The sequence below is a fragment of the Pteropus vampyrus genome, unplaced genomic scaffold, assembly GCF_000151845.1.
Source record: "Pteropus vampyrus isolate Shadow unplaced genomic scaffold, Pvam_2.0 Scaffold303, whole genome shotgun sequence".
Taxonomy (NCBI): Eukaryota; Metazoa; Chordata; class Mammalia; order Chiroptera; family Pteropodidae; genus Pteropus; species Pteropus vampyrus.
This window is the reverse complement of record NW_011889084.1, coordinates 2,076,757-2,103,793: the sequence shown is the minus strand read 5'-3', so window position 1 is coordinate 2,103,793 and position 27,037 is coordinate 2,076,757. Positions and strand designations below refer to the sequence as shown.

The 27,037-nt window shown below is 43.8% G+C and overlaps 3 protein-coding genes across 28 annotated transcripts in view; all 3 read right to left on the bottom strand.

The window, feature by feature from the left end:
- The window catches only part of MAPK8IP3 (mitogen-activated protein kinase 8 interacting protein 3), a 50,488-nt gene extending 46,759 nt beyond the window's left edge, over positions 1-3,729 (bottom strand). For all 21 annotated transcript variants that reach the window (XM_023521328.1, XM_023521334.1, XM_023521333.1 and 18 more), the window contains exons 1-2: positions 3,092-3,729; positions 399-1,845 (exon numbers count right to left, since the gene is read on the bottom strand). In XM_023521328.1, coding sequence (XP_023377096.1) covers positions 399-716 — 318 coding nt within the window. In that variant the 5' untranslated portion in view covers positions 717-1,845; positions 3,092-3,729. The remainder of the gene's footprint in view (positions 1-398; positions 1,846-3,091) is intronic.
- A 132-nt stretch (positions 3,730-3,861) lies between these two features.
- On the bottom strand, positions 3,862-20,386 carry JPT2 (Jupiter microtubule associated homolog 2). 2 transcript variants are annotated; one of them, XM_011376853.2, is made up of 5 exons: positions 20,249-20,386; positions 14,971-15,119; positions 10,479-10,621; positions 7,539-7,587; positions 3,862-6,534 (listed from the first exon to the last, which is right to left on the bottom strand). In XM_011376853.2, exons 1-5 carry the CDS (start codon positions 20,290-20,292, stop codon positions 6,347-6,349), a joined length of 573 nt encoding a protein of 190 aa, XP_011375155.1. In that variant the 5' UTR covers positions 20,293-20,386; the 3' UTR covers positions 3,862-6,346. The 2 variants fall into 2 exon arrangements, with proteins under 2 accessions (XP_011375155.1, XP_011375156.1); XM_011376854.2 differs by lacking the exon at positions 20,249-20,386 and adding an exon at positions 19,801-19,950.
- Positions 20,387-21,177: 791 nt separating this feature from the next.
- The window catches only part of CRAMP1 (cramped chromatin regulator homolog 1), a 58,969-nt gene continuing 53,109 nt past the window's right edge, over positions 21,178-27,037 (bottom strand). For all 5 annotated transcript variants that reach the window (XM_011376850.2, XM_023521326.1, XM_011376851.2 and 2 more), the window contains one exon: positions 21,178-25,139. In XM_011376850.2, the coding sequence (XP_011375152.1) occupies positions 24,975-25,139 (165 nt within the window). In that variant the 3' untranslated portion in view covers positions 21,178-24,974. The remainder of the gene's footprint in view (positions 25,140-27,037) is intronic.

Here is a 27,037-nt window from a genome sequence, read left to right as displayed (position 1 = left end):
CCTTTTCTGTAAGGGTTTAGAATTGTAGTAACCAGAGGCAGTAATTGAGGTTTAGGAAATTGGTTTGTGAAAAACACACAAAAGCAAAAAGAACTGGCGTCTGGAGGGGAGATCGAGGCCTGGCCCGAGGCTAGGGGCTGTTTAGGCTTCAAGCGCCCCTGATGACGCCAGGTGGTTCGGGGCTCCAGGCTCAGGGGCTCTGGGCTGGAGCAGCAAGCGAATAAGAAGAGGGAGCCAGGGCTCACCCCCTGGGCCGGGCTAGGGGTTTCGGGGCCTTGGGGACCGTGCTGGGGGGGGCGGGGTCCCCGGGGGCCGAGGGCGGGGCGGTGGTGGGGTCCCCGGACCCGGCGCGAGGACGCGGTGCCCGGGCGGGTCCCCGGCGCGGCCGGCCCACGCACCTCCTCGGCCTGCTTGCGCAGAGCCTTCTCGCGCTCGTACTGAGTGAGCAGCTGCTCGTTGTCCTCGCGCAGCAGCTCCAGCTCCACCTCGTGCTCCTGGTTCTCGCTGAGCACCGAGTCCAGGTTCTCCAGCACGTTGACCACGAGCGGCATGAGCTCCTTGACCACCTCCTCGTCGTAACAGTGGATGAGGCGCTCGAACTCGCGGTAGATGGAACCCGCCAGGCCCGACACCCGCTCCGACATCACCGAGCCAGAGCAGTAGTCGTCCTGATACACCACCACGCCGCCGCCCTCGTCCATCTGGATCTCCATCATTGCGGCCACCGCTGCCGCCAGCGCGGCCCACTGTCTGCCGGCGCGCCTGCCCCGGCTGCCCGTAGTCCGCAGGCCGCGGCCCGTTGCCTCCGCTGCAACCGCAGCCGCTGTCGCCTCAGGGTTCGGCTGCTGCCGTAGCTGCTGGTGCTGATGCTGCGCCCGTCACTCAGCGGCCGGAAGTCCCGCCACCCGGAAGTCCCACCCGTGGAGCCGAGGGGGTGGTGCCCGCCCGTTTCGCCGCAGCCTTGAGGCGCCGCTAGGGGTCGCAGGGGCCGTGACGTACGAGGAAGCTGGTGTCTGGGACTCAAGCTCCGCGGAGCCAGGCAAGGAGCGCTTCCGGTCAGGGTTTGTCACCTTTAGCGAGTTTCCGCCAGCTCCCAGACACCGACCCAGACTTTTTAAAAGTGACGTAAGATATGTTCAAAATCATGTATAGATGACTGTGTACGGTTTACAGACTTACACGAGCATCCGTGCGCCTCCCCTCCCCTCCAGAGGTGCCTAGTGCTGATTTGTTTAAGTGTTCTTTAATTTACCATCATAGTTTTACTACACAGTAGCTCACACTCCCACACAGTAAGCATTCAGATCTGCTCTTCAAATAGTGCCTCTCTACCGTCCACTCTCTCCTGGAATTCCAGTTAAGTGCAAGTTGCCCATTTCATCCTTAAATCCAGTAAAAGTTCTTTCACTTAGTCCACTTCGATATCCTGCATTTTGTGTAACATCTTCAGATTTCTCACTTTCAGTTCATTGAGTTTTAAATTTCAGTGGTTATATTTTAAATTTCTATTTGTCTCATTTGATTTTCTTGTACTAGTTTGGGTAGGTTCTCATTTCGTCCACTTTCAGCTGCTTATTTTAAATCTCAGTTTTTTAAGACAAACTCATTAAAATATCTGCAGCCTTCACTGGTCTGATTCTGCAGTCTGTTTTGGCTGACTTTTGCTCAGGCTGCTCCTCCCTTCCTTTCTGAGATAGTATTCCTTGGAACTGATCTGTGGAAATACTTTTGAGGCCTGAATTTAAAATGAGTTGCTCCAGAGGGTTTATTTTCTTTCACAGGCATGAAGACACCAAGAACCCAAGACTAGCACTTTCAGCTCAGGGGTCACCGGTAGTGTGAATTCTAATTAAAAAAAAAAAAAAAATTAGTGACAGCTGGATGTTAACAGAAATGCTCTCACCCCTGCCTTTCACCTAACAAAATGCTTCTAGGTCACTTCATCTTAACTGATGATAGGACCGCCTTATCCTAATCCAATTGCACCAAATCAATGAACTTTCCCACAGGTGTTGCCTTAAATGCTGTCACACACACAGCCCCCTTGCAGCCTAATTTGCTGTATGGATGCTCACCCACCCACTAAAAGATAAACTGAAACTAAAAATATTATCCACCTACTAGGAGTGTCATAAAGTAAGCAAAAGGGGCTTAGCTCCATCTCTAGCAAATAGTAAGCATGCAATAAATGTTATGTAGAATTTGTTAAATATACTCAAAATGAGCTGGGACAGATGAATTTTTTTTTTCCTGGTGAGCAAATTACAGGGAAAGCTTGTGAATGTTTTGGGGAATGTTTAAGACTTCTGCTTAGGCCTTTTTCAGAAACTTGACTCATCTGAATTCCTGAAGTAGCGAATACAGGAGGGCAGCCCCCACTACCATGAAAGGTCAACTGACTTGGCCATCAACTTTTTATTACCAACATCAGACGGATTTGTTCATTGAAATCAGTTAACACAAAACGAAGTTTTAACAAGATATGCTGGATAATTCTTGATGCTTACTGAAGAACACAACTAGGATGCTCCTGAGAGCTCAGCCTAACTGAATTAGAACTTACTTAATAGGCTTCCTTTTAGCTTTGTAAAGATAATTTGGAATACGACTTTTTTTCCTCATTACAAAACACTAAAATGTTAAGATGGGCACACGGGTTTCAAAAGTTCTTTGATTTCTAAGTATCTGCCCCTAATGCCTGTTAAAAAGTTACATAGGTCCCTGTAATGTCCTTTCTTCCTAAACTTGAATTTTTGATGCACTTTGTAGTCACATAAAACAGGAATAGTTCATTCATGATCTCCAAGAATGCTAAGAATTAAGAACATAATGAATTCAGAAGAAATGAACTGGATAACGCAGGAGGAGGTATATATATCCTTGCAAGTTTTGATTCACAAATAGAACAAGTTATGCTCCACCAAAAGAGCCAATGTATTTCTGTACAAGGCACAGGCCTTGAAATGGCAACTCTGATATTATTCACCCCCTCACCATAATATAGGTAGAACTATGTTGGTCTTTTCAGACTTAGCCATTGCTTCACCTTGGGGACAAAAGGGTTGTGACACTCCAAGACCTCAGTGCTCACCTGCGTCTGGAGTGGCTGTTATAAATAGGTAATGTAATGCTGCCAGAGCCTAATCCAGTTCTTGTAACATGTTCTGCACTCTGAAACATATTTTCAGATGAAAAAATGAAGATGACGTCAGGTAACCCATGTCCGGTTTCTTTTCGAAGTGGTGTCCTGGTAGTCGGCCCTGATCCAGCAGGCAGAATAATGTGGTGCGTCCAGTAAAGGAACTCTCCAGATGCGCAGTCTGAGAAATTTCATCACCCCACACCCACATCAGGCACATAAAGATATTGTTTGCTCATAGGACATATGAAAATAGCTCACATATAAGGCAAGATGTTCAATTTGTGCTTTTGCTACAAGGCTTAAATCTATAGGCAAATTCTAATAGGTCAGCATCTCATCTACTCATTACAGGGCTTGTCACTGGAGAGTTTCAAAGCCGACTCAGAGGCAAGATCAATATCTCCAGTTCTTTAGGAAAATAAGTGGTGGAAGAGAAAAAAGAATCATTAACTTATAGAAATTGAAAAGAACACTCATATTCCCGTTCATTCTACTCAAAGCTAAGTCTTTGTTTTTTTAAATGAAAAAAATCTAAGTCCATAACCTTTGAGATTACTTTGGGTATCCTCTGGCTAAATGAAAAAAAAAAAAAAGAAAAGGCAAACACCTTCAGTGGAAGGAAGGAGCAGAGGTCAGGCACTTCAGAGAATGGATGTTGAGGAAAGCATGCGCATACACGCACGCACACGCACACATATATAACAAAGACAGACTCTGAGTACATGATTACTAAGTTTAATTCAACTGTTATACCCAATTCTGCCTTGTAAAAATAACAAAATGTTCTTATCAAAATAACATTGTGATGTGAGGACAGGCTTGTTGTTTTTGATACAGCTCTAGAAAAAAGTTGGCACCAAATGCACATAAAAAGTTTTAAGGCTTAATAAAAACACAAACTGGTAATTTCTCAATGTGGCTTAGAGGTTGACAACGGATGCTAAGAGTTAATAAATCTTCCACATACAGGCAGTCCCAATGAATTTAGCATTTCCCAAATACAGATGACCATTCCTATCAGGCTCACATGAGCAGAAACTCATCATCTGCTTCTCCGGGTGACCCAGACACTCTAAACCTACTCCTACGGCCCCAAGGAGGAAAAGGGTGAAAAAGAGGCGGGAGAAAAGGCAGGGAGTTGTCACTGTTGCCCAGAGGCTCTTACTATACCTCCGGTTTTCCTCTCCCTCAGGCCCCTCCCTCTTAGCATCTCTGGTTTCCAGCTCCACCCCAGAAATCCTGCCTGTGGACGAACTAGAGAGCACTCTCTCTCATCCGGCTGATAGAGTGGGGATGAAGCCAGAAGGGCCAGCATCTCAATGTCAGAATTCTTCCTAGCAGCCAAATTTGGAAGTCACAATCATTTTCTTGTATATTGAAAAACAAAACAAAATAGTTATGAATGGCAGTTGTTTCCACCATTAGAATATTTCATTGTAAGTTAAACAAGTTAGTGTGTCTGGACTTAAAAGCTAATCACCATTTATGACATTTTTTAATGGGAGAAAACTGAATTCCAAACAACTTTCTTATGAATGACCGTTTGAAGGACAGAGACGGTAAGTACTTGATAAAGTTACATGGAATGAGTGTTTCTTGGCTCCAAAGTCAGCAGGGCAGCTGAAAGGAGGGAAACTCTTTGGTTGACAAAGCCACATGCAGATCCCCTCAATGTGCTGATTTTTAAGAAGTGGGGCTTGGCAGGTAGCTCCTGCAGGCACTTAGTGTCTCAGCTGGCCACTGTGAGTATAACAAAACAGTTGTTGCTTTTCTCAATTTTAATAACGATAAAAACATTTCTAGCACCTAGCGTTAGCTCTGTAGGCACTCATTACAGCCACCATCACATAAACCTTTTCCTCTGTCTGCTGTTGGTCCAGCATGAGTGAATGGAGACTGTAGCCCTTAGGAGGCTGAATGCAAGAAATTTCTGCCTGACAGATTAAAACAAAAGGATTCTTGCCAACATATTATCTTTGCTGGCAAATATAGTGGAATTGGCCAGTTGAGGCTTTGCTGTCAAACTAGTTAATCTTCTGGCCTAAGGTCTCCAAGCCTCTTCTGGAAACCGTGAATACGGTCCAGAGGTTCTGCAAAGCTTTATCACGGGCGGCCTAAGCAACATTTTCTTCCTCTTTGGTGTACTTGAGCAACTGGCTCTTTTCAAGAAAGGTGTTAGAAACAACAGTCAATAGTCACTTATGTAAAGCTGGTGTTTTAGAAGAGTTCTTTACATATTACTAAAGAATTCAAACCTAAGAAGCCAAGGTTCTCAAGCATCTCTTCTCAATGTCAACAGAAAAAAAGACAAATGAAGGGTTTAAATAACCCCATTACCTGAATGTATCTGGATAGAGTTTTAGTCCTACCGAAGTCAGTGGGCCTTGCAGATAGAGGAACTACCTACATTATTGGCGAGGAGCAAAGACAGATACTTAAGGATGACGAGAGGAAAAAAGGAACAATTCACAAGCAAAACTGGTCTACAAGTGAAAGGCAGAGATTCCTGTCAGATCACCTCAAAGGATCGGGGTACAAAATCTCTCCATAAAGCATAAGACTAGAGAACTTTTTGGGTTCTGTTGACTGCTGCCAAGGAAAAGCAATCAAGATGTTTCAAGTAAAGACTGCAGAATATACTGGGGCTGAGTACAAAAGGAGGCCTTGGGGTTTAGCAGCGGTAGTCCCAGGAACTGAGACGGTATCCACAAAGGGTAAACAGCATTAGGATCTCAGAGGGAATTTATCCAGAGACAGAACCCCCTCCCATTGGTGTTTCAGCTTATGCCTAATGCACATGTTGTTTCTGGCTTAATTTCAAAGGCTTTAAACTCTGCTACTGTGTTAAGTGATTTCTACATACTCAGTTGGCTGGCAGGTCACTGATGCAACAAGGACGTGGAAGATCTCACTTCATCAGGCCCTCCTGTGGCCTTGTACCAGCTCCCCACCTGGCCCGTCTTAGAGTTCCTCTCACATCCAGAATTACTAAATTACATTTTATCCCCAAAAGATGTGTCTCTCATCAGTCTGGAAGGAAAGGTCCTCTGTGACTCTCACGGTGGCAATGGAGCCTGAGCAGCGGCTTCAGATACATGAGGGACCCTCTCCCCACCCCCGCTCCTTTGGGCTAAAAGAAACTATAATATTTGAAATCCTATTTCTCAAGTTTCTTGTATGGCTACAGGGGGAGCAGTGGCTTCTCTAGTAGAAGGAGATGCTGGATTTGCCTCCAGGTGGGTTCAGAACTTTGTTGTGAGATCGAGGCCGTGGGCCCAACCTGGGTTCATGGCTGTCAACCACGGGCGTAGGCTGGGGCTCCTGGGCATGGTCCGCTTGTCTCAGGCCACTTTTCTCACTCGGCTCTTCTCTGGGCAAGGTGCTCACTGCAACTGTGGTACAAAGTCAGCAAACCAACCGTTAGAGGCTCCCCATTACCTGGATGGGCAAGCTGTGCACATGAAAAGTCTGCGACATAGACTAGCTAGCAAGAAATGCATACTGTAAAGAGAAGACAGGAACACAGAGCAAGGCTTCCAACTACACCAATAAGACTCACTGATTAGCAGAGGCCATTCTTGAACCTTGCATAAAGTTGGGGCTTAGTACTATAAAGAACCCTTGAAAAATTCCTTAATAAGTTCATTACTGCTTTCTATTGCTTGTTGGATCTCATTCCCCTTTCTTTCACCTCAAGTATAAAAAGCAAACTTTCTCAAAGTGAGTATGAAAAGGAAGAGAGGGAGCCTGTCTCAACTGGAGGGTCTAGCAAGGTAAAACAATGTTTTCTGACACTATTTCTCTGACTTTCTAAATAAACAAATTCCCATGTATTTTGGTAACTGAGGGAAATGGTGACCCAAAGGCAGAAATCAGTTCCCATAGTCAGCTCTGAGAACCATGGTGGGACTCAGAGTCACATCTAGCCCCACCACCGGGGCAGCTCACTCCCTAAGTGACGGATTATGGAAGCAACAGCTCTTCCCACCACATGCAAGCCTCACATTCTCCTTTCTCGTTCTGCTCTCCCTATGCCCTTCTTTGCATTAGTTTTGCTAGCATTACCCTTAGTCACAAGTATATTAAAGCTTTGGATCACTGCCCTTCCCAAAACAAGATCAGCTTCTAGAAGAGGACACCTTAGTTTTAGGACTTGGCTGATTAGCAATGACAAGAAGAAAAGAAAAACATTGATGACCAGTTGGAAAACTTTCATTAGAAATAAATGAGCCCATTTCCCTGGCTTTCTTCAAATACGAAATCTTCTCGGCAATAAACATGACCTTGTTTTCGTCAGCTGGCCTGGAAAGGGCACAGGAACTCTTCCTCTGGGGTACACCAGCAACTCTTCCAGAGTGAGAGCACTCAGGGGAAGGGACAAGAAACAGAAGCTCACCTTTAAGGTTTGATTTTGGGTCTTCTCCTTCACCCAACAGCATGTGGTCCTGAAACAAGGCAAACCCCAGATCAATGCATGGTTCAGAAACTCTTTATCCCGATTCAAATGGATGATGAAAACCAAGGCATGGATGACTTTGGGTTCATTTTTAACTTCTAAAAATATTTTGTTATGGACAATTTAAATCATAAACAAAGTGAAGAGTATAGCACCGTGACCCCCGCCCCGCCCCATAATCCACTGTACAGTTACAATGGCATCAGCTCATGCCATCCTGGTCTGAGCCACACAGTTCTTCAGTTCTCCCAACCTCAGTCCCTCTACCCCCTTGTGGAATTATTTTAAAACAGACCCCAGATATTTACCCATAAATATTTCAAGATGTGGCTCTTAAAAACGTCCTTTAAAAAAATAACCATAACGACATTCTCACAACTGCAAAAATTAACAATTCCTTAAATGTCTAACATCTAGTCAAATTTTAGAACATTAGGATATGTTTACAAGGCTCATCCATGTTGTAGCATGTATCAGAAACGTCATTCCTTTTTATGTCCATCTGTTGATGGACATTTGGGTTGTATAGTTGCATCAGAAACTGCCAAACTGCTTTCCACAGTGGCTGTACCATTTTACATTCCCATCAGCAATGTATGAGGGTTTCGATTTCTCCATATCCTCACCAACATTTGTTATTTTCCACTTTGATAATAACCATCCTAGTGGTTTTCATGTGCATTTCCCTCATGACTAAGGATGTTAAGCATCTTTTCATGTGCTGAGTGAACATCTATGTATCTTCTTTGGAGAAATATCTACTCAAGTCCTTCGTCCTTTTTTGAATCGTGTTGTCTTTGTTGTTTGGTGATTGCAATTCTTTATATATTCTGGATAGAAAACCTTTATCAGATATCTGATTCGCAAATATTCTATTGTCTTTTTGTTCTGCTGATAGTATCTTTTTGAAAATTTTATTTTGACATAAAATATATTAGTTTTATAGTTGACACACAATATATTAGTTTCAGGTGTACGACATAGTGATTAGACATTTATATACATTACAAAGTGATCACTCCACTAAGTCTGTTACCAATCTTATACCATATGTAATTATTACAATATTATTTATTCTCTATGCTGTACTTTACACCCCATGACTATTTTTATAACTAGCAATTTGTACTTAAACCTTTTCATTTTTTTCACCCGTCACCCCAACCCTCTCTCATCTGACAACTATAAATTTGTTCTCTGTATCTATGAGTTTGTTTTTGTTTTGATTGTTCATTTTTTAGATTCCATATATAAGTGAAATCATACGATATTTTTCTTTCTCTGACTTATTTCACTTAGCATAATACCTTCTAGGTCCATCCATATTGTCGCAAATGGCAAGATTTCATTATTTTGTAAGGCCGAGTAATATTCCATTGTATATATATACCACTTCTTTGTCTATCGATTGACATTTAGGTTGCGTCCATATTTTGGCTACTGTAAATAATGTTGCATCAAATGTCTTTTGATGCCCCCAAATTTTCAATTTCAATGAATTCTAATTTATTCATTTAAAATTTTGTTGCCTGTGTTTTTGGTGTCATATTTAAGAAATCACTGCCAAATTTAAGATCATGAAGATTTGTTCTTATATTTTCTTTTAAGAATTTTATAGTGTTAGCCCTTACATTTAGGTCTTTGATCCATTTTTAATTTTTATATATGATTAAAAGTAAGAATCCACCTTCATTTTTTTGCATGTGCATATCCAATTTCTTCTGTTGAAGAGACTGCTCTTTCCCCCACTGAATTAATCTTGGCACTCTTGTGGACATATCAATTGACCATAGATTTGAAAGTTTACTTCTTGGCTCTCAATTCTATTCCACCGGTCTATACATCTATCTTAATGACAGTGCCACACACAGTTTCGATTATTGTAGTAAATTCTGAAATCGGGAAGAGTGAGTCTCCAACTTTGTTCTTCAAGAATGTTTGGCTATTCAGGTTCCCCTGAGATTCCATATAAATTTTAAGATGAGTCTTTCTTTCTTTTCAAAAAAGCATTGTTGAGACTTTGATAGGGAATGCATTGAGTCTTTTTTTAATCATTAGAATCTCTCTCTACTGACTGCCATGTAATTTCCTATATTTTGGATTACTCTGATTGAATTCCTGTGGTGTTGAATAATATGAGGTTTGGTCTGTTTCAGAATTCAAAGGTGGTCCACAATGGCCTTCTATCATGAGATCCATAGTTTTGGTTGTCTCTCATTGTTAGCAGCCACTGATGATCACTGCCTAGACCCACAATTTCATTACGAGTCTGCGAAATGATATTTGAATTGTTACTCCTTCATTTATAGGCTAGAGTATTTTTATAACAGGCATCTTTCCCTCAACAACTATTATTATAAAGGAAATGCTGGCTAAATGCTTGACTCCATCCTTTAGTAGCAGTTTTCATAATGAGTTGGTTCCCTGACATTCTCAAAGTGACAAATTCAATTTTTTAAAAAGTATAATTAGGAATCCATGAATTCTAAGTATTTCATGAATTTTAATCCAATGCAGTTGTACTTACTGACGACCACTAAAAATAGTGAAATTTTTGAGATGTTAACTCCTCTGTTGTATGTCCAATTTTATAACTCTACCCACTACCCCTTGGTGACACACAGAAAAGAGCAGCAGCCTATCTGCAGTGGGCAGTCGCTGCTTGCTACCGACACACCCAAACCAGCTTCCCCCAGGGCTCAGTCATGAGTTTGGAATCTACTTCTCCAATGATTCAGGGGAGCTTTGAAACTCAATGACTAATGACTGCACCCAGGAAAACCAACGACACCCTCTTGTCTCTTCCTAATAACATATCACAACTTGGCTCAATGTCTGCTTTTCTTACTTTCATATCTGCTATCTAGATGTGATCCATACCTTGGGTTTATTTGGATGTGCCAAAGGTAAAGTGGCAGTGACTGGAGACCCAAAAATGTCACTGGTCTTCCCACCAGGTGGGTTCAGACGCTGTCGAGTGTGCACAGGTGTTGATTCATCAAAGATACCACTTCCTTTCCCCCCTGTAAAAACAATCACAGAAGAGTGAGCAACCCAGAACATCCACCAGCTCCTGCCTTCCACATTCATTACTTCAGAGACCTCCTCCCTCAGTGATGCTCTAGTCCAGTTCGGAGTTCAGGCCAACAAAGGTAGGATGATGAGGGTCCCTAAAGACCTACATTAAGCACAACCCCTTTACCAGGGGCCTGTTTGGGACTCCATTTCTAGAACTGAGCAGAACTAGGCTGGCCTCTAAAAGCAAGATGGTGAGATGGCATAAAACAGTATTTTCCTTTCTAGAATTTCCTTAACTTTGACCTTTTCATGTTTTCCAGTTGAAGAATCTTCTTCATTAAAGCCATGAAAAGTTCTTTAGTAGATTAAAAGCAAACAGCTGCTCAATATTTAGGTCAGACAGATAGAACTGAATTTAATAACATGCCCTATTATAGGCAAACCTGTAATCTGGAAAATAACATTTATTAGTCATTCATTCTCTGATCTCATTCTGGCTGGAACCTCCAGTGACAACTAGATATGTCAGCAAATCACAGACATTTAACATCTTTCCTGCCAACTATAAGTGATTTGATAAGCCATAATGAAAATATGCATCTAAGATGTAACTTCTTATAAGCTGATGACTAAGGCCTAGATATGAAAAGTAAATGCCTACATTAGCAGAAAGATGGCTACCAGACAATACCAATGGATCATCTCTCCACTCAGCAAACACCAAGCACTGCGCCCCCTCTCGCCCCCCACCCCCGAGGTGGGGCCATTACAATCATGGCCGTGCTGTACTAACAATTTATAATCTTAGAGGAGGAACGATGCATTCCACTAACTAGCTACACAGCTCTATACAAGTTACCTGGCCTTTCTGTGTCCCAAATTCCTCATCTGTAGAATGGGGATAATAAAAGGATCTTCTTCATAGCACTGTGAGAGGATTCAATGACTTACTGTAGCTCATATGTCAAATGCTTTGAACAATGTCCGGGACATAAATGTTCAATAAACGTTGGCTATGTATTGGACATACTCTTCAGTGAAAAAAGATGCATAACAATCTACAAAGCACACACTGTCTTAATGTAAAAGGAGGGGGGTATTCTTTTTTGCTCATATCTAAATAAAGAAGTCACTCCCTCCCATCAAAAAAAAAAAAAAAAAAAGTGGTTACCTATAGAGTCTGCGTGTGTGCAGGAAATGGGATGGATAAGGCGCAGGGGCTCAAGACTGCTTAACGTATTCTTTTTATAGTTTTGAACTTTGTATTTTGTTTTCAAGAAATTAAATTTCAAACAGTCACTTCTTGGCTGTAATAACCCACACTGTTTCGTGGAAGGCTACGAACACCTTAAGAACATCCTAGATGACAAGCTCTATGAGAGCTCTGAGGGGAGGAAGCTCTGGTGGGGGTGGGGGGGAGGCTTGTTCCCTTGATAGCCTGTCAGACCCCTGCTGCTAGAGTGGATTCTGAAGCAGTGTGGGTTTCTGAGATGCCAGTCTCTAGGGGACACACAGAAGCATAAAGGTGGCTGGGCTAGGGTTCCCAGCCTTTTTTGGGATGGGAGAACAGAGAATATGTGGGACTGCTCTGCAGGAAAATGTGCACACGCACATTCATGGAATATCAAGGTGATTACAAACCTTCTTGAGGCTCAGCCATGGACCTCTCAGGAAGCCACAGAACCCAGGCTAGAAACTCTTGGGCTGGGGAACCAGCACAGCAGGGTGTTAAGGGCAGGTGTTCCTTGGCCAGACTGCTGGGTGGAGTCCCTGCTCAGTCACTTACTGTGTGAGCCTGGATAAGTGACCTCAACATTCTTTTGTCTCCATTTCCTCAATTAACAAGGTAATGAATAATAATAGTCCCTTTGTAGGACCCAGTTAATCTACGTGAAGCAGGTAAGCCCTCAGTAATGTTGTTACTACTGGTGAGTTTTTAGCAAAGATGTCTAGACCACAAAGTAGAAAAAAACTACTGCTTGAGGCCATCTCCTTATTGTTGTGTCTGGTTATGTTTAAATAAATTCTTTTTAAAATGTCCATTCAGCTCTTTTAAAAATGGAAGATAAAAGTAACTCAATTGGAAAGTTTTTGCTCATTTAAAAACATTTTTTGAATTGTGAAACATAACAAAGAAAAGTTCGTAAGACAGAAGTATCACAAATAAAGACAAAGCAAACACCAACTTAACTGTAACTACCACCACCACTGAGTCTTTTAGATGTACTAGCTCCCAGAAACGTGTATTCCTTCCCCATCACCCCAGGTCACAATTGAATTTTCCAGAAACCACAAACTTGTTATTTCTTTTATAGTTTTACTGGGTATGTCCAACCCTAAATAATACAGTTCTGTTTTTGAACTTACATAATGTAGTCACACTGCATATCTATTACTTAACATTTTACCTGAAAAATGAATTCGGCTTTGAAGAAGGAAAAGATGCTCACTCTACTCATAACTGAAGACAAATTCAAGGTATACTTTCTTAAGAACTAAATTGCAAAAGACTGTGTGTTGGTGGACTGTGGGGAGGAGCATCGCAAATGTCACAATGGGCACTGAGCCACCCATCGGAAACTAGTTGGAAGGATCTATCAGTATTTTAAATTGATCCAGCAACTTCATTTTGAGAAATTTATCCCAACTGATATATTCAGGAGGTAAGTTTAGATCTCCGGAGTTAGGAAAACCAATATGCAAAAGCTAGTTCTGCCACCAACGAGCTGTGGGGCTCAGGCATACCAGTGAACCTCCCTGAGCCTCAGTTTCTCCTCTGAAAGAGGGTAACACCATCTACCTCCTAAGTTTGTAGAGAAAACCAAATGGATACACGCAGAACACTTAGCGTAATCCCTAGCAGATATTAAACAATCCACACATAATCATCGTTAGAACAGGAAAAACAGCACATGAACAAAGCATAAATGAAACACTGGGTATGACAATACCTCATAAATTTTCAATGACTCACATGGTAAGTCACACACTCTGCCTTGCACATTTTTCTCAATGATGCCCTCTTATTGGAAAGCTGTGGGGCTGGCTAATCTCTCAGATTAAATAATGAAACAGAGGCAGAAGTTTAGGTCTGGGTGGTAGACACAATTAGCAGTTTTCCCTTTCGGACTTCCCTTGAGAATTCATCACAGATAATTTTAAAGAGCACCCCAAGCAACAAGACTACAAGAAGCAGGGTCACACTGGTTGTCAATAGAGCTGTGACCATGCATAATACAGAGGCTTTCTCACTCTCTGGTCAAGAGGGGCCCAGGCTGCCTATTGAGCACAAGAGCTAGGGGATCATGAGATTCCAAAAGACTGGCAAAGCAGCAATGCACTCAAGTTGCCACACTTTCCAGGAAACCCGACATCCTAGGGAGAGCTCTAGCCAATCACTCTGCTGAGCCAGGGCCAAGGGAGCTGGTTCATACACCTTCAGGTGCCTCAGATTTGATTCTATCTGCCACACGACCCATCATTCTGCTATCGTTGGTACAAAGGATGTGCAGGGCTGACCACTCCTGGCCCTAAACCCATAAACTAGATATGGTGAGAATGTTACTTGCTTGGTAAAACCACTTGCTTTTTTACTCACAACTATATCCAAAACATTAATCCTCTACCGCATCCCAACGACAAACCAAACAAAACACTAGCTTTTGAATCTACTGCTCTTGTTCCTCTAGGTTTGGTTGAGAAGTATGTGCACCTAGAACTGAAGTGGAGTAGCAAGCAGTTCTAGCTGATTTTCTTGATTTTATTATCTGTCTGAAATGCTGACTTTTATATGGTCACTAGCACTGGATGGCCACTCAATCAGATAGTCTATCAGCTGAGAGAAACATTGTTCCAAGATGCTCTCCCACTATAACCACTAGAAAGTGGGATGAGAACTAAACAGATGTGTATTAGACCACAAACATCTGTGTCATCCTTTTTTTAGTTTTGGCCTCACCAACAATCTGATTAAAAATGCCCTTCCTAAGAAAAATGTTTAAATGCACAATCTGCACACAATTTCAGAAATCTCAAGAAGTCCATAGGACAACTGGGAGAACCTCCTTGGAGGGAGCCAGAATCCCACATTTGCCTTTGAATCCTCAGTGCCCGTACCCAGCCAATGCCTGTTGACAGATGAGGAAGAATTCAAAAATGATTAAGCCACCAGGACACAAAGTAAAAGTCAGGAAAAGACCTTCCTCACATTCTGGAACTCTGTTGGCAAGGGACAACCTGTACCAGAAAATATATGAAAGGATCAATATAAAGAAAAAGAAAATTTTATCAAAAGAGCATCATAAAAAAAGAACAGGTAGACGCCAAAGGATGAATGAGTCACAGAGGCCCGCACCTGGGGGGTTGGTCCTCTTAGGCATGTTCTGAGGTTCTTCAGTTGGTCCGAAAATATTCGATGCCATCCTGTTGGGCCTGTTTGAAGGGACAACTTCTTCTGGACTTCCGAAAAGATCACTGGATGCTCCTCCTGGGGGCTTCATGGCCCTACAAGCACAGAGCAAACATGAGTGACAAATGGCTGACCTGGGACCTTACTGTCTGTAACCAGACAAGGCACGTGTACTTTCTTAACATCTATGAAAAAATTACACACTGCAATTATTTCATACGGGCATGACAAGTTTACAGATAGCCATATATGGCAAACTTCCTTTACTGACCTTCAGGTTCCCTTAAAAGTTGTCTTTGTATGTCTTGGTTATGCCAAAAACCCTCTGGAAATGTGTTTATTTTGAAATTATTCCTGGGACCTCTTATAAGTTTCCTTAAAACAGGCAAGTTGAGCCACATTCAGTAGAGTTTATTATTAAGAGTTTAATACTATAAACACATTCAGTGGTATTTAGCAAAGCTTACATTTGCTAAGTGCTTACTATATGCCAGCTACTTTTCCAAAGACCTTACACAATAACCCTCTAAGGCAGGCATATTTTTACAAACAATGACTCTGAGATAAAGAGAAATCACGAGATAGGTCATGCAGGGAGCAACAGAGCCAGATCCAAGCCCAGGCAGTCCAGATCTAGAGCTCAGATTATGCCCATATGCCTTTATTAAAGGCCTTCAGAAAAAAACAAGGACAGCACACCATTTATCCAAAGATCAAGCCTGACCCACACAGCTGGGTCTTCAGAAGGGCAGCCACTGGCCACTGGGGCCAGTGAGCACTTGGATATGGCAGTAAGGACTCAGATGTGCTATTAAGTATAGACTATGCAACAGATTTCGAAGATGAAGACAAAATATCTCTTTAATCTTTTTTTTTACATTGATCACATGTTGAAATAATATTTTATACATATTAGATTGAATTATATCTATTAAAATTAATTTTCCTGATTTTTAATTTTTTAAAATGTATCTACTAGAAAACTTATAATTCCTTATGTGGCTCATCTTTATATTGGAAAGTGTCAGCTTAGACCATGGGGAGTGCTATTAACATTAATCCAGGTGAGTCCTGGGAATCTAAACCACAATCATTACCTATGGTCCTTAAGTCTGGTACAACCAGTGAAATGTGGGACATCAAAGATCAGAGAACATGCATACGAGCACCACTGTTCATTTCTGATCAACGTATATGCACTGGGTGTATTTCTAAAACACACTGGCCTTCTACGAGGTTTGATTTTAATTAAACACCCCCAAAGAAGAGTGGCATTTCCACTGCTCAGTCACCAACAGCAGCATACCTGAAGTCTCCATCTTTGGGAAACTGTCATGCACAACTTAAAGGTTTTAAAATAGACATTTCAGAAGAGGAAGATCAGGACCTTGAGGCACTTTTTATTAACATAGCCAAAAAATTAATAAAATTTTCACAAAGCTCTGCTCTAATATCCCTTGAGTTTGGTCTACTTAAGCAAGGCGGTAGCTTCTTTTCAGAACACCTAGAAAGATTTTAAAAATGCATCTTAAAGGAGAGAGGAGCCTCCTGAAATTGAGTTTTAAACTGGTGAGTGGTCCAGCCTTTCATTAGCCCTAAGCAACAGGACTGTCTGTGACTGTAGACATTTATAAATACACAAAAGTGCAGAGCTTGACACATGAAAGCTACGATTGGAGGTCAGGCCTCACCGGAAAGGTATGGAAAGGTATACAAATGCTGCCTGTGGTTTAGTTTGCAAAAGGAGTAACATATTTAAAATGTTTCCTCAAAAGAGCTAGAACAGGAGGTGATCATTCATTATAATTTCAAGTGAACAGAGTTCTCAGATTCCATGGCTGTAAAGCAGGACTGCAGAAAGCACTTTACAGAGGGCAGACAACATGCCAGCCTGGCCTGGACAGAGACTTGCAGGCCGGCTACTCGAAACCACGGAAGTGCACAATTGGCAGTTCTGCACAGGGGTGCTGGAGTCCCTGTTTGCTTGGGAGGACAGGGAAGGTGGCCTCCTGTTCAGCAGTTAGCATTTCCTTAAGGATTTGATGAAGAAAAAAATTACTTCGGTTTGAGGAAAATTTTTAAAAATCAATAACCAAACTTAAATCAGGAAAGGCTTGATAAGACATACACTTTGTCAGTGGACATGGTAAGGCCATCTGACTCCTGTACTCATTTATAAGTCAGACAGCCCCAGTCATAATGACATTCTCCATATTGTTCTTGGCTAGCTACAGGAGGTCCAATATGCTTGGGTCTCCACAGCTATTTCTTTGAAAAGAAGAGATAGAGATCTGCAATCTTCAAGACTGAATTTCAGAACTTAACATCAAGGCATGTCATGCTGGCACAAGTTAAAATTCCTGTTTTACTGACTTATTTGAAACATGGCTCTTCTTTCAAACCCTCAAGGTCTCGCAAATTGTCAGATCAGATTCGGAAGACTCATCTTGATTCAAAGCTCTCAAGAGTCCTTCCTGATTCTCATATTCTACATTCCTGGATCCCAAGTCTCCTCAGCCTCTCGCCCTTGCTTCATTCAGTTCAATTCACACATTCCCCGAGCACCTATAGCTGGCAAGTCTGCCTGCACCAGACTCTGTGGATAGAAAGATGGATGAGAGCAAGTCCTAGGCCTAGAGAAGCTTCAGGTTTACCGGGAAAGCTACAGCTGTGCATAGGTGGTTTCGGGGTTCCATGAGTTATGTTGACAGAAGCACTGAGTGTTACTGGAACTCCAAAGACATCCTTGGAAGAAGTAAGGCCCAAACTGAGTCTGCAGTTTCTGTGAGAAAAAAGTACCTTCAGGGCACAGGCAGTAGGTGACAGATATTTGAGATGACAAAATGTTAACTTGGGGTGGTAGAAGTACAGTGTTTATTATTCTGTGTACTTTTCTGAATTATCTTTTATTTTACTTTGAAAACAAGAGAAGAAAAGGGAACTAGTGCCCTAGAATGCTGAAGCAGAGTGATTACAGTGCAGAATGGCCAAGCTCCCTGGGAAGGGACAATAACCATCTCCATCACAAAGGCAATGGGGTAGCAGGAGGGGTTCACAGTCACGTGGCAGTCATGCAAATTGCACAGACTGCCCCAACAGGGTCTCATATAAATAGGACCAAGAGTTAAATGACATTTCAATAAAAACAGAACCCACAACAATGGTTCAGTGTGGCTTCACTGAGGCTCACTATCAGTTATCGCTATGACACTAGTTATGGAGGAGTGGGAATACTAGTGAGCTCAGACATTTTGGGGCTGAAACTACATATGAGGCTGCTTCCTAATTATTTTTTACTTTTGTAGTATCCCTTCAATATATTTCAACAAACATGTTCAAAATATACAAGAACAACTAAGGGGCATGTGATGTGACAAGAAGAAAAGATACGCAGCGGCAGTATGGGCACAGGCAGAGAAAGAGAAAACAAGACCTAGAGGGGGTCTCTTCAGCTCCTGATCCTTCCTCCAAGAGCTTGTCCCTGTGTCAAAAAAGCTTTTGGGGACTGGTCAGGTTTGGAGAGAAGCGGTGCACCTTACAGCTTAAAGGAAAGACCTTAGGTTAAGGATAGCTAAAGAAAAATGCTTTTATATTTCAAAATCCCTTTAATATAAAATAATCCCTCATCGAGAAAACAAAAGATGTAGGTTTAAGAAAGGAAAACGTGGCCGGGTGATTGTACAGCCACCACTTGCTTCCCTCCCTACAAAGCCAAATAAGTGTGAACCCTACAAGACCTGTTTACCAATTAAGTCCTTTAAGATGGCAGTCAAACGCAAAGCCTCCAACGGATCCCAAGCAGAAGCTTCCAATTACATTTAATTATCCAATTAAGAAGACTGCTTTTCCTTCTTCAATGTTCTGAAAAGAAGATTTTTCTCCTTTTCATAATATCCCCTCCAAAATCAATATCCCAAAGAAGTGTGCACTGCCTTAGAACTGTAGCTAGCATCGGTAGCTCGAAGTCAGCATAACATCAGTGTTACTCATAGCATTTATTTGTTAATTCAGCCAACATTTCCTGGGCATCCAGTGCCAGGCAGCACAAAGAGGGAATGTACTTACTGGACACAACTGAGAAAGTACTAGGAAGAGGCCCTTGCCCAGCTGGCGTGGTTGGTACAGAACAGCAGTTACCAAGCACTAGAAACTTGATTCATCCTGAGCACTCCAGGGAAAACTTCTGGCCCTCTTTAGATCAAGACTCAAGTAATTAGTCGTCATTGTTCCATGGATTAATGACTAATTATTTCATTAGGTGTGTTAATGAATAATGACCTAACTCCCTCAAATTTACAGGGTTTTCAGCAAGCTGAAGCAATTCTTTTATTCAGTATTTAGCCTATATAGTGTTTATCTCAACAGTCATAACAAATACCTTCTCTTCTACTCTGAAGCTGAGCTACAGAAGCAACTGAAGGTCCAAAACTCGACAGTGCACGCTGGCTCCTCCAGTGGCATGACAGACTTCACCAGCTCTGGCAACCTAATCTGTCTGATTTTCAATACACACAGAGCACTTTGGAGTTAAAAGGAAAGAAAATATGCTGCAGTGTGTTCCTGAGTGTTGAAGCCCAGTCAGAGACCTGCAATGGATATCTGCTTCAATCACTTGCAGTTGGGCCTGGTTCATCATCAGCAAAGCAGGCAGGGCACGGACTACCATCCGGGTTTCGGGATTAGTGGGGAGGGCACCACCTACCTCTCCCGCTGCGTAATTAGGGGAGGGCTACGCCTGGCTCCCTGGCTGCAGAATGAAGGGAGGGCAGCACCTACCTCCCCAAACTGCGGGATTAGGAGAGGGCTCTGCTGGCTCCGAAGTTTCGTGATTAGGGGAGGGCACACAGCCTGGTTCCAGGGCTGTGGGATGAGGCGAAAGGCTCCAGGATGGTGACCTTCCCCCGAGGCCCTTCCACGAGCGTCCCAGGCGCCAGCACAGGCTCCAGGAAGGCAACTCGCAGCCCCTGCGGCGCTGCACACACCTGCCTTACTCCAGCTCCCGGCACTGCCCAACCCCGAAGCAGCAGACCATTCGGCCCGAGTCTCTCGGGCGCGCTACGGTCGAGGAACGCAGGGAGGCGCACCTCGGGCCCTCAGCCTAGATCCTGGCGGGCACATCCCGTATGTACACCCATCTCTCCCACGCGGAGGCCGCGGCTCTGTGAAGTCACCCGCCAGCCTCCCCGCCGGCTGCGCCCCGCCCGTTCCCGCGCCCGCACTGCACCTGGAGCCTGTCCGGCTGCCCTCGCTCTCCGGGGCCTGGAACATGTCGCCCGCTGCTCAGCGGCTCCTTGCCGGCCGCGCCACCGTTCCCGCCCGGCCCCGCGCAACCCGAGGCCCGCCCACCTGTGCCTATTGGATGGCGCCGACGCCAGTCACAGCCCCGCAGCCTATCGCGGCGCCAGACCCTGCCCCCGCCCCCAAGACTCAGAGTTTTGGAGAGGCCCACGCTGAGCTCGCAGCTAATTGGTGGGAGCAAGTGCCACTGAAGGCGTCCAATGCCGGCACTGGGCAGCAGGCCGGCAGTGGGCGGGCTGTCCCGATTTGGGCGGGGTGCACGACCCCCGGGACCTGCCCCGGCCACAGGTCCTCCTCCCGCTGCGGAATCGTTTCCTGGGCCCGAGCTGGAGTAACTCGACTACAGCCTGGAGGCACGGGTCGGGGCGCGGGTGCTGGAAACCCGAACAAGCGGAGCAGGGAAAGGGAGGAGCAGGGCAAAATCTAGACATTCCTGAGGTGGCAACCGCTACCTGAGGGCCACTAACCCGCTGCTTATTTTGAAGGAATGTGAGTCCCTCAGACGTGCGGATTTTGCAAACCAGTCAACCAGTAAGTATGGTAGTTAGCAAAAGGACGCTAATTCGAATTATCTGTTCAGAGATTCAACAGTTCCTCTGTCCTGCCCAGTCCCGGGGTGGGGGGGTGGGGTAGTAGGGCACCTCAGAAAGACATACTCATAAATAGGGAGCAAGGGATAAAGTGTGCCAATTGCCCTATTTCTGACTCAAAAAAAAAAAACCCAAAAATAAAACAGTCGGCAGTGTTTTGTCGCTAAATTACGATGCGGACAGCCCATCTATTCTGAGATCTCACCAAATGAGAGCCACTTGAGCTGTTTAAGTGCACACTTTAAAAAAAAGGCAGAAACAATAATTATTAGATCAAGTATTAGTATGTATTTATGGACAATAATAAAAACATTTACAAGTTAAACTGGAAATTTAAACATAAGAAGTTTAACAGCTTTTATTATATTAAATAACCAAAACACCTTTTATTCCCAAAATTGGTAAAGAATAAATAATGTAATTTACAATATGGTACAAAAAATAATCAGGAAGGACAGGCATTCTGCTTTATACATACACTGTATATGTATATTTATAATCTATAAAACAAATTCACATCTCAAACAAGCCGAAAACCTTAGATGATATGGCTTAACAATTATTAAAAGAAACAGCAATAAGTTCTGCTGCCTAGACCAGAAGCTCTGGAGCCAGTTATCCTGTTACAGAATGAAGGGTACAGGTTGCTGTAGTGCTTCCAAGATTGAATTTACTTAACAAGACTTACAAATTACTATGGGATTAGGAGAGCTTTGATAGTTGGGAAAGGTTTGCTGTGGTTTCTTTCCTTTTTTTCCTCTTAAGACAAAGTGCCCTATGTCCTCACAAATGCATCTGATAGATCTCAATGTCTTTAAAAAAAAAACAACAAAAAACCGTTCTTCTCCACTTGTGTCCAGTGTCTTTTAATCCATTACTATTCTCTGCACAAGTCTAGATTTGATGGTGTGATCTAGGTAAAGATACCGTTACACTGAAAAGGACACCCACCAGTAGTGAAGCCATGATACAGAATGATAAAGAATGGGATTCTGAGGTTGAGAACCTGGAATGTGGGAAAGCAAGTAGATAAACCGATCAAATATTTCCAATTATCCCCACTCCCTGAGCCAAGTGCTCTATACCTAGAAGATACAGAGAGATGAAAAAAATGTCATCACAAACCTCATGTGGAACCATGAACTTCAACCTGCCTCTGCATCTTCTAAAGAGTGGAATGCTCGCCACTGGATGGTCACAATAAGAATCAAGGCCAAACCACCCAACCCCCTGAGACCAGATACTCAGTCTCAATCTTTACAAAAGATGAATCAGCAGAAAGATCTCAGACAATATTAGAGCAACCAGGGAAAGATGTTTCTGAGAAATTGATCTGTTCTTAATTACAACATGCTCAAATGCACAAAAGAAGCCACAGGTATATACTGAGACTATCACAACTTTGGCTGGGAAGGCAGAAGAAGATGCACAAAGTGGGAGGCTTCTCTGCTTGGGTCTTTTGAAAATTCCAGCCTTTAACATTGCTTATTTTTATACACATATTCATTTAGGCTGGTAAAAAAAAAAATGCATCCATAATTTTAGTCCTACAAATGACACCATTTTCCTTAATATGGCAAACAAACACATTAGGCGTCTCGTTGCTACAGAAGCAGCAGAATTCTCTGGAATTGTGTGAGCTTCATTATAGGTGAGAAGAGTCAATCCACTCTCCTCCCTAGCCCACTTCCCTAGTGGAGGACACTAGCCACAGTTAGTTACCTGCTCCCAAATAGAGTCTATGCCAGAAACCCAGGCAGGAGGTGCCTTGATTAGAATCTCCTGAGTTTTCCTCCTTTTAGATGTCACTGGGCAAAGGTGCCAACTTACCCACTGGACTGCCTCAGGGTGTCCCCTGATGGACAAGCAAGCAGCTCAAGAGCCCTACCATCTGTGGCACAGTACACACTGCCACTGAACATTACATCCAGCATCGGTGCCATATTATGTGGCATCTCTGGTCTCAGACAGTGGGGGGTATGAGGAAGCTAGTCATGGCCTACACTTGACCTGGTAAAACCTACTGCAGACCTAACAAAGTCAGATGCCCAGAGACAGAGGGCAAGATCTCCTGATCTTCAACCCAATAAGGTGCTAATTTCAGGAAGCTGACATACTGATCACAAAATATAAACTAGTTTAAAGATACTCTGGTTCAAACAATGCTATCTATCTCTCTTAGTAAGTGGCACCATGTCTTTTTCATATTTCCAGAGCTTTTGGACTTTTCTTAAGAGTCCAGAGGCCTCTGTTAGTGATGTCTGTGCCTAGAACCAGATCTGAAAGAAGGAAGCCACCTTAGAGGCAAGAGCTCTGAGAAACACTTGAGACAAAGGAAGGGAGCTATTCCCTGGAAGCCAGCTGTCTGCTGTTTCCTCCACAGCTCAGAATGAATGACCCTGTCTGAAGCCTAAAGTGGCTGCAAACGGCTGGTGAGATAATGGGATCAAGAGCATCCACTCTTCTTGCATACGAAAAAAACCTTTTCTCCCCTTTTTACACATGCTCATCTCTCACTGTGGACAGGGGGAGGAGCCCATGTAAAGGGCCAGGACTGGCCAGGGCTGCCACTCCACTGTTAGTGGGGAAACAGGAAAGGTGAGCAACAGAACAGCGGTCAGTTCAGGCGAGTCATCCTGTCTACTGTGGAAGGTGAAGCAGCAGGTGCGACGGTGGCGCTGGTATTACTGGCCCAACACCAGAGCATTGGCTCCTGGCCACACAGAATGTGGCTGGACAGTAAATTACATGCTAAGTCTCCCAAAGCTAAGCAGGCATAGGAGCCTTATTAGCTCTGTTCTGGGGAAAGACCGCTGCTGGATCACCTGCAGTGGTGACTTCTGGTCACCCAGGGAGGCTCACGGAGCACACCACAGGTTAGCGCTCACAGGTTAGACATCTGACCCTTGCCTGCATTCCCTGAAAAGGAGAGCGATAATAGACGTGAGGCATACACATAGTGTCTTGCTCTGCTCTGAGGCTAATGAAAGGAAGAGGAGACTGAAGAAGTGAACCATCCCTGCAAAATCCATTTGTTTCAGATGCTAAACAGTTAACACATCAGAAGTTCAATGGCTCATCAGGAAAGTCTTAACTGTAGTCAAAGAAGTGCTTAGGGATCATCCCAAAAGAGAAGTAACATTGTAGATCATCTAGAAGAAACTTGCAGATGGAGGCAGGAAAGAAACCAACTAAACTCTGTTCTTCCTCTTCAATGTCTCCTAATTCTTAAAACACAAGAAAAACATTCTCCAACCAGTTTAGCAGGATTTTTTCTAAAAGTCCACACAACCTGCATAAGACATGATTCTTTTCCCTTCCTGTTCAGTCGGTCACAACATATATCTACATGGGGAAGGAGTAGGAAAGGATCAGAATTTCTAGGGTGATGGCACCAGTTACACTGCCCCTGGGACTCTTCTGCTGCTCTGTGATCAGTGTCCCCTGAAGTGTCTGCTGTCTCAGAGTCCAGATACCACCAGGCAGAGCCCAGGCCAGGCCCAGCTACGCTCCCCAACCCTGACCTGCCTTTATTATTCTGCAGAGAAGCAACCAAAGTGTGGCACAGGTTTGGCAGAAAGAATGCAGCCATGGCCTGGAGCCTTCCTGCAGGGAGCGGAGAAATTACAATTCCTCAGGATGTGATGGCTATGCCAGGGCACACCCACTCCCTTCTCTTGAAAAAGAAAACCCACTGGACTGTCCAACACAACAACCAAGTTAGAAGTATGGGTGGAAATACGGTCACTACGCAGACCCTAACATGAGACCCCACAACTGGTGAAGAACTGCTCTAAGGCCACAGTGATGTCTGATGTTGGACCTTCCAGAACGTCTTCATCTCCCAGGCTACCACTGCCCTCTGCCTGCTGCGACATAGCTTCCAGCATGTTGTACATTCTGGGGTGCAGAGGTGTCTCTATCCAAACCACCTCCTGGGTGTCCTGGGCTTGATTTATGTTTTCTTTAGTCTGAAGAGGGCTATACCTACCACAGGTTGAGAACCACAACCCTGTAAGCCCTCCTCTACAGCCGCCAGGATGCCCCCACCACGAGATGCAGTCACTGGGATAGGTCACTGACAGGGGGACCACCACCACTGCCATCAAACAGAACCTCTCGGCGGCTGGGCTCCGTGATGGACAGCTCCTGGGCCAAATCGTTGAACCGAGATATGTAATCGACGCTGTTTTCATTCATCATGCAAACAAGCTGGGAATCCACGACCTGTGGGCAGAGGACATAAGGCAAGACCACATCAGTTGGTGGCCAGCCTGCCTTCCAGACTGGAGGTGACTGGCCACCACTGGGACTTCAGTGGAAGGTGAATGAACCTGGGGTCGCTCTACAGTGAAGATTAGAATCTCCCACTGACTGGCTGTGAAACAGTGGCACAGTGCCCTGGGGAGAATCTCCCGTCGTTTTGAACTCTCATTCTTTTGACAAGTGTGCAGGAGAGCCTACTATGAACCTGGTACATCTGGTTGCCAGGATCAGAGTGATGGTTCCCTCCACATGATACTTGGGGGAAAGACAGTCAAACAAGCAAATGACACAGAGTGGAATTTGAAACTGTGGGGTGGTCCGAAGGAAATGCACATGGAAAAGACAGAGTTTGCCATGGCGGTGGGGAGCACATTCTTATCAGAAGAAAATAACAAGTGCAAAGGCCCTGGGGTGAGAACAGGCTTCGGCTCTTCCAGAAACAAGAAAGTTAGTGAACATGACAGCGAGTAAGGCAAAGAGTAGAAGACGAGGAAAGAGAGAGTCGAGTGTGTACAGCAGGGCCTCAGGTCCTGGGATTTTACTCTATGGACAAATAACATGGAACATATAGTCTTCAGGGTTTACCGTCTGCCTCCTTTCCTGGAATGGAAGCCGCATAAGGATGGACCCTGTGTTTTGTTCATGCATGATATAATAAACAAATGAGAAGCCTTGGAAAATTCTAAGAGCTATTGCCTGAACTGAATTTTAAAGCTTCTATTATGAGAAATTTGAAACAAACTTGTTTTTAAAATGTAGAGCAAATAGTGACTGTCTTCCCCCTACATACCTGTCACCAGCTTGTGGTCAATCTAGGCTCGCCTCTCCCACCCACTCCTTGTTCCCATCACTTTTGTTCAAATCCCACTCACCAGATCATTTCAGCCACACGTTTCAGACTGCAATTCTAGACAATAAGGACTATCTTTAAAACACACTCATGTTTTTTAAGTGTGGAGAGTTCTTGGTCAGATCTTTTTGATAAACACTTTCTATTTCTGCAGATAAATATATATCTAAGTTTCTAAGTATCTAAGACTTAGTAGTTCACGAACAGCATCTGTCTTTGTTTTATGCTGCTCACCTTCCTGTGCAATGTGCCATGAATAGATCTTATTAGAAATGCAGGTTCTGGTTCGCTGGGCCTGGGGTGAGCCCAAGAGTTGCCTCTCTAACAAGTCCAACGCATTCTGCAGCAGGTCTGTGGACCACCTTTGAATATTGCGATCCTAGCATGTCGTCTCGGGATGTTTGGGCAGTGCCCACCTCCACAAGAGCTAGGTGCATATACGTAACATCCACACATACATGGGAGGGGAAAGAGACTAGCTTCTTGCACGGCATCAGAGTCATAAGGTGTTCTCTGAATAAAGGTTCTGTGGCCACACAGGTCTGAGAAATGCTCACTGTGGGGAAAGGATTTACTATATTGCTCTGTCTAGTCTGTATTTAGGTGAAATTTCTAGTTATGTCAGGGCTCAGCTCAGTATCCTCCAAAGTGTTCCTGTAAGATCCTCAGGCCTTAAGACTCATGTCAGGATACTGAGAGCTGAGGAGGCCATGGGACACCACTGTGTGAGCCTTGTCTGATCCAGGGTTTCCCTCTAGAATCTGACTGTAAAACTCTAGAGGGGCATCCACTAACATCTCAGCATCCCAAGGAGCCAGGATTGGAGAGATGTTGTTCCAGCACATTAACAACAAGACCAAGCCCATCCAAGTGGCATTCTAAATGTGAAATCTCTCTTTTAAGCTTATCCTATCTAAATATTTCTTCCAGCACTCATTACTTCGTAACTTGCCTTATAGTTAAATATACCTGTCTCTACTCCTTCAACGAGCACTCTTTTTGAAGTTTT